This window comes from Erythrolamprus reginae, chromosome 8 (genome assembly GCF_031021105.1).
Source record: "Erythrolamprus reginae isolate rEryReg1 chromosome 8, rEryReg1.hap1, whole genome shotgun sequence".
NCBI lineage: Eukaryota > Metazoa > Chordata > Lepidosauria > Squamata > Dipsadidae > Erythrolamprus > Erythrolamprus reginae.
The window spans coordinates 15,278,466-15,288,623 of record NC_091957.1 but is presented as its reverse complement, the minus strand read 5'-3'; the positions used below and the strand labels follow the sequence as shown (position 1 = coordinate 15,288,623).

Below are 10,158 nucleotides of genomic sequence, written 5' to 3'. Positions count from 1 at the left end.
CCGGGCGCCGGGCCAATCAGGAGCCCCGCGCGGGGGGGGCAAGCCCGCATGCAAGGGGCACGCCCTTCCCGCGGGGGGAGGGACACGTCGAAGGAGCCAACCAATAGCGGGGGGCGAATTCTGACGGGCGGCGGGCCCCAGCCAACAAGGAGCCAGTGATCGTCTCTGGCAGCTATTGCGGTCCAATGGGCCCGCGCAGTGTCTGACGGGCAGCGCGCGGGAGCCAACGGGAGGCGGGCGGGGGGCGGCGCTTGAGGGGTGGCTAGTGAGTGCGCGCCGCCATTGTGGCCAGTTCGATCGGTATCGGGAGCGGAGAGCGGAGCCCAACGAGCCCGGAGCAAGGGAGCAGCCCCCCCCCCGCCCACGGCCGGCCCCCGAGTCACCATCAACACCGCGCGGGAGGCGGCGCTGCTGCTGCTGCGAAAGCCAGTCACCACCACCGTCCGCCGACAGCCAGCGACGCCATGAGCAGCGAGGCCGAGACCCAGGCGCCCCCCTCCGCCGCCGCCCTGGCGGCCCCGGCGCCCTCTCCGCCCGCGCCGGCCCCGCTGGCCTCCCCCACCGGCCCTTCCCCGGCCGTCGCGGAGGCCAAGCCCAGCAACGGCGGCAACAGCAGCGGCGGCGGTAACGGAACCAACGGCGGACTGGGCTTGGCGGCGCCCCCCGCCGGCGGGGACAAGAAGGTCATCGGTGAGGGGAAAGGGAAAAAAATAAGAGGGGGAGCCGAAAGAGGGGTGCGCGTGCGCGCGAGGGGAGGGAGGGTGGGCGGGCCCTCGGGGCGCGCGCGTGCTGTCTTTCCCCCCCCTCTCCCTCCCTTCTCCCTCGCGCACGTCCCGCCGTCCCGCCCGCTGATTGGCCGCTCCCACCCGCCCTCGCTTCGCCCATTGGCTCTCCCCCTTCTCCCTCCCATTCCTCACTCCCACCCGCCCCCACCCTGCTTTAAGCGCGCGCCGCGGCCGTTTTCAGGCGGTTCGTGCTCTTTAGCGCGCCTGTGCCGAATGTGGCTGGAGGGAGTGAGGGGGGAGGGAAGGGGAGCGCGTGGGAGGGGGCGGGGCCGTGTCGGCCCAAGATGTCCGCCGCGCGCGGAACCCCCCTCCCCTTTTTCCCCTCGCGCCCCTCTGCGCGTGCGCGGAGCTTGGCCCGGCTCCATGGTGGTCAGTTGGGGCGGGGGCGCGGGCAGGTGGGAGGTAGCGCAGAAGCCCCTCCCGCCCGGTCCCCTCGACCGGTGCCCGCCGCCTTCCTCCCTTTGTCTGCTCACGGGCATGCGCGCTGGGGACCTGCCTGGGGAGAGGGGGGGGCTTTGCAGTGCCCCCTCCCCTTGGCTGCTCTGCTGGGGAAGGGGCGCCTGGTGGGGGCTGCTGGCTGCGCGGAGCAGATGGTTGCGGAGAGGGAGGGGGGCACACCCCGGTTCCTAGCTTGCTCTCCCCGCTTGCCTTTGCTGGGCCCAAGCCCCCTCTTGCCCAGCAGGAACCCTCCCGGCTCAGGCTGGAGCTTTGGGCCGAGTAAAGGTGCCAGGAAGCTCCCCAGAAGGCCTTAGCATTCCATATAGAGTCAATATAGCATAGCCCTTGGGCTTACATACGGCTTCCCAAGGCTTTGACAGCCCCCTCTAAGCGGTTTACACAGTCAGCCTGTATTACCCCCAACCATCTGGGTCTTCATTTGACCCCCCCTGGTAAGGACGGGGTAGCTGAGTCAACCTGGAGCTGGTTGTGAGATTTGAACTGCTGAACTACAGACAGAAGTTAGCTGAAGGAGCCTGCAGGGCTGCACTCTAGCCACTGCACCCTTAATATGCCCTTAATGCATCCCACTTACAATGATTTACAATGCTTCATTTAGTGACCATTTCCAATAGCAGTGGTGCTGAAAAGACTGACTTGGGACTGGCCTTCCCCTGACCGCTGCGGCATCCCCATGGCCACCTCAAAACACCAGGCGACTAGCTCATCTTTATGACGGTTGCTGTGTCCCCCCAAAATTATATGATCCCCTTTGGGCGACCAAAATCACCTGTTACTAACTTGCCAACTGCAGTGATTCATTTAACAACTGTGGTAAAATGAAGCAAAACCCAGTTAACAAATTTCTCCCATATCAGAAATTTTGGGTTCCATTGTGGTTGTAAGTCGAGGACTGCCTGTATATATACAAGCACCAAAGTAGCATAAGATACCAATACGAGAAGATAGTAGGGAAGATGAGGAAGAGAATAGAGAACATGTAGCTGACGTACCACAAATGCATATCCCTTGACAAGTGGGCCACCAGCGGTGCTGCTACTTTCTCTTCAGTTTGGCCCAGGAAGAGTCCCTGCACCTTGGAAGGGGGCTAAAGGCCTGTGGAGGTCCTCCATCGTCCAGGTCCTGATTGTCCAGGAAGTGCTTTTCCCACCCTCAATAAAAGGCAGCTGGACTTTCTTGGTGCTTCCTTTGAGAATGTTCTGAACTGAAGAAGCGGAACATTTTGAACGAAAGCATCAAGAAAGTCCAGCTCCCTTTTTTGGGAGGTGTGGGGAGCACCTTCGGGACGCTGGATTTGTATTGGAAACCTTTCTTGTGGTTTTTCTCTGCACTTCCAGCAGCTGCTTCTCCTCGCAAGGGAGGCGAGTTCTTTGTCACGAAATCCCTCTGGCTGCCAGAATGAGAACAAACCCTTGAGTCCAGGATAGAATCTCTGCAGCTGCACCTTATGCGGTGGGGCTTTTCAGGTGGGGAGGACGGAGGTCTTGAGCTGGGCTGGCTCTTACCTGTCTTGCACCTTTTCTCTTTTGCAGCAACGAAGGTTTTGGGGACAGTGAAATGGTTCAACGTAAGGAACGGCTATGGCTTCATCAACAGGTGAGCTGACCAGGGCTGCTGTCTGTGTGTACTCCTTCTTACAACTGCTTGGGTGGGAGTGAAGTTAAGAGTTACTACTTTCCGTTTGTAGCTGCCTTCTATTGATTTAGACCAGTGATTTTCAACCTTTTTTGAGCCGCGGCACATTTTTTACATTTATGAAACCTTGGGGCACATTGAGGGGGGGTGGGGGTGGTAAAAAAAAGTTTGGACAAAAAAATTATCTCTTCCTCCCTTTTGCTCTATTTCTCTCTCCCTCCATCTTTCTCTCCCTTCCTCTTTCTTTCTCTCTCTCTCCATCCCTTTCTTTCTCTTCCTTCCTTCCTCTCTTTTTTGCTCTCTTTCTCTCTCCCTCCCTCTATGTCTTTCTCTCTCCTTCCCTCCCTCTTTCTCTCTCTCTCTTGCTTTCTTTCTCTCTCTCTTTCTCTCTCTCTTCCTTTCTTTCTCTGAGCTTCGCGGCACACCTGACCATGTCTCGCGGCACACTAGTGTGCCACGGCACACTGGTTGAAAAACACTGATTTAGACACTCCATCACCCACATGATCCCCCACCAGGTATGTTGGGATGTTAGTCCCCACCCTCCCTGACCTGGAGACCTTCCAGGGATGGGAGCAGCTGGGTGGCAGCTGGCCTAGTCTGGAAGCTCACAACAAGTGTGCATCCCCCTCTTCAGGGTTACAAACGGTCTTTCTTGCGTGGAAATGGAGCAGAGAGAGGCTTGCAATAGTTGTCAGTCACACAAAGCTAGTTCCGGGTACCTGATTCAAATTTCTGTTGAAATCCCTGTTGTGCCCACTCTGACAGACTCTGCATTCAGGTTCTGCACCCAGTCAATCGTGCATTCTTTGAATTCTGAGTCATATTTTACCAGCGATCTAAAAATAATGCCCAATAAACGTTCTGGAATGTAACATTTTATCATTCAGTCAAATTCTGGGCACTTCCCTTATTTTTTATAGTCCTCTCAAAACTTCACTCCGTATTTAAAGGTGCTGAGAAGGTCCTTCGCCCTTGCACGGCTGGGCTACCTGCAACCTGCCCTTCCCTGGGCAGGTGGTTTAAATTAAATTATGTGTCCCAACTGTGGCAGTTCCCACGTTGGGGTTGCACCACCTGGCACAATGTTTTTTCTGGAAAGATTGGCGTCGTTTCCTACCCGATTGCAGCTGTTGACCTCGCTCTTGTGCCAAGCGGCATGATTCATCTGGGCTGGGCTGGTGAAGGCTTTGGGTCCTCCAGGCAGAGGACTCCCCACTGCTTTTATTCTTTGTCCCACGTTAAACGTCAGCTTGAAAATAGGAAATTTTTATTGAGAAGGTAATCCACACATGCACGCCCCCAGCTTTTCATCAACAATACACGAAAATACCTCTGCAGAAGAGAGCGATCCCATAGCCCACAATAAATGGCTTGGCCTACCTTTCCAGCTCTGGCTGCTCCTTGATTGCAGGAGTTTGCAAAGAAGGAATCTGAAACGTCAGGTTGTATTTTTAGTTGAAGAAAGCGGAGGGCGTAGGCTGGGGACGATGCTCCCCTCTCCCCCCCCCCCCTTGGCAGGGCTCAGCCTTCCATTGGCCTCCGTCCAAGTGGGATACCACTCCTTGCCAAGGAAGGCCGGTTCTTTTGTGTCAAATGTTTTCTGAAATGGATCCTCCTTGTTTTTCAGGAATGACACCAAGGAAGATGTGTTTGTCCACCAGGTGAGATGGCTTGGCTAGCTTTTGAGGAAACGACTGTAGCAGTTTATGCCTTGCGGAAACGAGAGAGAAGCGAATTGGAGGGAGAAAAGTCTCTGCCGGCTCAGAACAAAAGGGACTTTCTGGGTCTTTTGGGATAGTTTTGGGTTTTTTTAATGGGAGATCTCAGTTAATGCATGAGATGGCCAAGCTATCGTTCTGAGAACCTACTGCGTGTCCACAGAAGTGCAGACTTCTTTCCCGTTACTCATTCCTTGCGCCTTTCTTTAGTGTTATTTTGTCCGCCACGGGCTCTGCTAAGTGACCTTTGCATCGTGTGGGCTTGTTGGTCCTTGTCCTTCCCACCTTCGGTGTGCTTTTGTCCCCGAGAATGGGCTTTGTCTGCTTTGCCCGAGGCATCAGTTAGGAACAGATTAACGGCATTCTGGTGTGTGTAGGGGAGGAAACACAAGACTAGCACCCGAATTCCCTCTCCCTGAAAGCCTGGTAGTCACGAGTCCTGGCCTTGCCCGCCATCAGAGGGGCCTTGACTTTGGAGAAGCACACCACCCACTGGACTGAAATGGTCTGGGGTCCCCTACTTGGACCCCGTACGGGGTTGGACTACAAGTCCCCCAAGGTCCCTTCCAGGTCAGTCTCTGGGTACCTTCTGTCACTCCCACGCTCGCCTCTCGTCTGTTCCTTTGTTGGCCTTTCGGTCAACTCCCAGGCCACGTTGATCTCCGCCTCCTTCTCAAACACAGATTCTGGCTGGGACATTTCCCAGCGTGTTTCCGTGTTACTATCTCCAACACCGTCTTCCCTTCCTTTCCTCCTCAGACTGCTATCAAGAAGAACAACCCCAGGAAATACCTCCGCAGTGTAGGAGATGGAGAAACTGTGGAGTTTGATGTGGTTGAAGGCGAAAAGGTGGGCGAGGGGCCCTTCTGGAGGAGGGGCGGGGCACCCCCAAAGCGAGGGGGCCTGGCCCTTACTGACCCCGGTGTTGCCTCTTCCAGGGAGCAGAGGCAGCCAACGTTACAGGTCCCGGCGGTGTTCCCGTGCAAGGCAGCAAATACGCAGCAGACCGTAACCAGTACAGGCGATACCCCCGGCGCAGGGGGCCCCCACGCAACTACCCACAGAATTACCAAAACAGCGAGAGTGGTGGGGAGAAGAACGAGGGGTCAGAGAGCCTGCCGGAAGGGCAGTCCCAACAGCGCCGCCCCTACCGCAGGAGGCGGTACCCCCCTTACTACATGCGTCGGCCCTACGGCCGGAGGCCACAGTACTCCAATGCCCCCGTGCAAGGAGACCTCGTGGAGGTAATGCCTGCATGAGGAAGGGAGGGAGGTTGTTCCCGGGTGTGTGGAAAGAGCCGGGGCTCGTGGGGCAGGCCAAGGCCTGGAGGACCCGCCTGGATCCGCAGGAAGTCGGCTTTGGTGGTGGGCCGGCTCCAGCGTGTCCCTCCTCTTCCGTCCCGCAGGGCGCCGACAACCAGGGTGCAGGGGAACAAGGCCGGCCTGTCCGGCAGAACCTCTACCGGGGCTACCGGCCGCGCTATCGCAGGTGAGTCTCCGCGGACAGTGCCGCCAGCCCCGCCACATCCAGAGTGGGCCCGGCCGTAAAAGCCAAGGTGAAATGTCTCAAGCGTGACGGGGTTTTTCAGGGGCCCTCCTCGCCAGCGGCAGCCCCGGGAGGAAGGCAACGAAGAGGACAAGGAGAACCAGGCCGACGAGGCCCAGGGCCAGCAGCCACCTCAGCGTCGCTACCGTCGCAACTTCAACTACCGACGCAGACGCCCAGAGAACCCTAAACCACAGGATGGCAAAGAGACCAAGGCAGCCGAACCATCAGCTGAGAACACGTCCGCTCCCGAGGCCGAGCAGGGCGGGGCTGAGTAAATGCCGGCTTACCATCTCTACCATCATCCGGGTGAGTGACTGGGGGGGGGGGGGGGAAGAAGGGGGGGTGGATGGACGCGCTTGTCTTCTGCAAAGTGATGTGGAATAGACCTTGTTTGGGCAATCAGGCACCCCCACGTAACTGGCGCTTGCTTGGGACAGCTTGCGTTATGGATCTGTTGGCCCGTTGTTTTCCTGTTGGGGAGCCCCCCTCCTCCTGGCAAGTCCCATGGTCAATGTTTTTCCCTGGTGATCCTGGAAGTGGCTCTTTGGCCTGGTCCTCACAGAGGGGGCTACAGGCCTCACCCAAAAAGAGAGCAAAAGCAGAAGGGAGAAAACAGCAGTGTGCAATGGCCTGTTCACTCTCTGGGCTTCATTCCTTCCGATGGGTGTGAGATGGTGGGACCCCTCGGTGGATTTTGGGGTGGGTGGGGCCAGGGACAAGGTCCTATTACTTGTGGCTTTCTTCCTCTTTGCAGTTTAGTCATCAAAGAAGAGAGAGAGAGTCCGAAATAAAACAGAATCTGAAATTCCAGCAATAAGAAATACGAACGGAAGAATTGGAACGGAAGACCTTAAGTGCTTGCTTTTTGCTGTTGACCAGATAACTCCTCGAACTCTCTGCATTATCTATGCAGCACGGGATTTCTATTATTTTTACCTATAAAGCTGTCTCCTCCTTTTCGGAGGGACAAACATGTTTTTTAAAAGGCCTGTTTTTTCTCAATACACCTTTAAAGGTTTTTAAATTGTTTCATATATCTGGTCAAGTTGGGATTTTTAAGAACCTCATTTTTAATTTGTATGAATACACCTGATTTTTTCACGTCAAACTGCAAGCATCTCTTAAATAAAGGTCTTAAGAATTGCTCAGTGTGGTCTGGCTGTGATTCTGATTCCATCCATACTGGCCAGTCCAGAGCAGAGCTGACGGGTGAGACACTGTAAACAATCGTAGGAAATCCCTGGACCGAACCTCTTTGTGCAACAGGTAAACAGGACTCGGCAAGTGACTTTTGGGGTGAGGAGGTGACCTTCCCAGGGAGAAGCTGCTCAAGGGGGCTTGAAAGTCAGTCCAGGGCCCCCAGGAAAGAGCAAACGGCAGAGGGGCTTGGGGATTGTGCAGAACTCTCTTCTCAACTACCAGCAGGTCCCATGCCTCCAGGTGTTCTTCTCACATTTAGGCATGTTCCGTTGTGTTTAGCCATTCAATATATTTTAGGGCTCGAACCAAGGATTTTGAGTACCTGGCAACTCAGAATGGCAGAAAACAGTATTTGCACTTTCATCCATTGGTTAGAAACAATGTATATGTGTGTGTTCAGATGGCACAGCCTCCTCTTAACAAACACAACTAGATTTGTAGCGTTTGCGTTCGGCTTGTAAACAAGTTTTGTTGGAGTTTAATACTTTCGGCTGGGAACGTTGTGCTGCTTCGCGCAGGTGGCTTTAGGATTGCGGTTGAGGGCTTAGAAGTAATTGCCCAGTTCCATCCCAGCAAGCTCTGCTGTGCTTATATAGATAAGTTATAAGAGGCTTTGGATGGGAAGGTTTCATCTGCAGCAGGGATCTGGTGCTTGAGATAAAAGTGTTGACACTCCAATGGAAGCATTTAGACTATCTTCCCAGAGCAGCAGGCTTGCCTGCATTGGCAGATTATACTTGGGAGTTTTCAGAGAAGCTGAGGACTAGGAAGTTGAGTTGAATGGGAATGGGGAAGTGAGCAGGTGGTGTGGCAAGAGAAACTCTGTTAACCAAGGCAGGCAAAAAGAGTTCATTTTTCCTGGAAGAAAACGACACTTGGTACGTAATTCCGGGCCCCTTTTCTCCTAAGTGGGCGATGGGAGAGACTCACTCACTGCGAAATTCAAGAAAAATACACATTTTCTGCTTACGGAAGACTTGGGAGAATCTGGAATGCGCAAAGTGCTTTCCTCTGCCCACTTGCCCCCTTTGGCTGGGCTGCTTCAATGTTGTTGTTTTTTAAAAACTATTAATTTCATAAAAGTTAACAAACATACAAACCAACAAACATTTAACATAAAGTAGGGGTTACAATTTCCCCTCTTGTAGAAGTCAATTTTTTTTACAGAAAAAAATAAAAATAAGAAAAATTAAATGTAAAACCTATATGAGAATTATAAATACAGTGTTCCCTCGCTTTTCGCGGGGGATGCGTTCCAAGACCGCCCGCGAAAGTTGAATTTCCGCGAAGTAGAGATGCGGAAGTAAATACACTATTTTTGGCTATGAACAGTATCACAAACCTTCCCTTAACACTTTAAACCCCTAAACTGCAATTTCTCATTCCCTTAGCAACCATTTAGATTATTACTCACCATGTTTATTTAGTAAAGTTTATTAAAAAAAATATTTATTAAAGGCAGACTAAAGTTTGGCGATGACGTATGATGGGGTGGGAAAAACCATAGTAAAGGGGGGAAAAACTGCAAAGAATTTTTCAATTAATATTTTTGAAAAAACGTGGTATAGCCGTTTCGCGAAGTTCGAACCCCCAAAAATCGAGGGACCACTGTATACTAAAATGACTTATTTTTATTTTTCTCTTCCTGTTTTCGTATGAAATTTTTTATAGTAAGGTTGAGCAAAAATTCTTCTTTTCACTTAAATTAATATGTTGACTTAAGACATTAATAATGTAGTCAATGTTTTCTTTACGGGGAGATTTTGGAGAGAAACCCGCAAAAAGTAATAATAGCTACTCATCCGTGGACAGACAACCTGGGGGGGGGGGTAGATTTTGGGAGTCCCAAGCAGGCGAGAGACCAGATGTTGTGTTGTGTTTTTCATTGCGCAACAAGTTGATGCTCTTCGAATGGGTGTTTCGGTGGGGTCTTCCAGGATTTCTAAACAAAAGCATTGAGTCACTAGCCTAGAATCTCCCATGTATTTTGACTGACATGTCCATATGATTCATTTTTCATGTAAATAAAAAAAAGGAAGGAACAATCTGGTTTCTTCAAGATGGTCCCCTCCAAGACTGAAAACCTTAGAAGTCCCGATTTTCTCAGCAGGTTGCAGAAAGTGGCTTTTAAAAAGGAGCACCTTGAATCGGAAAGTGTCCCTCAACCCCCCCCCCCCTTTCAAGACCTTTTTGCCCAGCTGGTTTCAGTTAAGAAAAGGACTATGACTCAGTCGGAGCCCCGAGGGTATCGCGGCCATATTTGGTGGCGATCGTTTCTCTAGCCAGAAGGCCGCCTGCATTGCTAGGAGATCAGGTTGACGGGCTTGGGACGGTGCCCTGGTCCGACCAAAGGACGTCTAGGCTGCAGGTCACCTGAGGACAGGTTGGACGGAGCGGCCAAATAGGCTTCACCGACTCTTGTATGTTTGCTTGCCACCTGAAGATGGGCGTGTGCTCCTTTTGAGACCTTGGTCAACAGCACCTCGAGGGCCTTTCCAAAACTCAAGAATTCTCCGAGAAAAATGCTTGAATTTTAAGTGTGTTTTTATGTCCGCAGGAAGAGAGAGAACGTTCTGCCTTGGTTGCTTCCACAGAGGGCCTTGGTTTTGATCCCCTTTGATCAAGAACCCACCCCACCAGGGATCCACCTGGACCGCGAAATGGACTCTAGGCCCAGGCACCTCCTATTTAGGGGTGGGTGGGTGGGGTTGGACTAGGAAGACCTCCAGGGTCCCTTCCAAGCTGCTCCGAGTCTCCGGAGAGGGGCGGCATACAAATCTAATAAATAAATAAACTCTGGTACTCTGTTC

At 52.9% G+C, this 10,158-nt stretch overlaps 1 protein-coding gene across 2 annotated transcripts; it reads left to right on the top strand.

Moving 5' to 3' along the window:
- The first annotated feature begins 247 nt into the window (after positions 1-247).
- YBX1 (Y-box binding protein 1) lies at positions 248-7,291 on the top strand. 2 transcript variants are annotated; one of them, XM_070758964.1, is made up of 8 exons: positions 248-690; positions 2,777-2,840; positions 4,510-4,543; positions 5,360-5,449; positions 5,539-5,844; positions 6,006-6,088; positions 6,171-6,454; positions 6,903-7,291. In XM_070758964.1, the coding sequence occupies exons 1-7, from the start codon at positions 465-467 to the stop codon at positions 6,421-6,423; spliced, it is 1,056 nt and encodes a 351-aa protein (XP_070615065.1). In that variant the 5' UTR covers positions 248-464; the 3' UTR covers positions 6,424-6,454; positions 6,903-7,291. The 2 variants fall into 2 exon arrangements, with proteins under 2 accessions (XP_070615065.1, XP_070615066.1); XM_070758965.1 differs by having other exon boundaries at positions 291-690; positions 6,189-6,454.
- Positions 7,292-10,158: the final 2,867 nt, after the last annotated feature.

Bases quoted from the DNA above. Each gene is read 5' to 3' on its own strand.
- YBX1 (XM_070758964.1), top strand. From the start codon at position 465: ATGAGCAGCGAGGCCGAGACCCAGGCGCCCCCCTCCGCCGCCGCCCTG. The intron at 4,544-5,359 runs GTGAGATGGCTT...TTTCCTCCTCAG, and splicing joins AAGATGTGTTTGTCCACCAG to ACTGCTATCAAGAAGAACAA. The intron at 5,450-5,538 runs GTGGGCGAGGGG...TGCCTCTTCCAG, and splicing joins ATGTGGTTGAAGGCGAAAAG to GGAGCAGAGGCAGCCAACGT.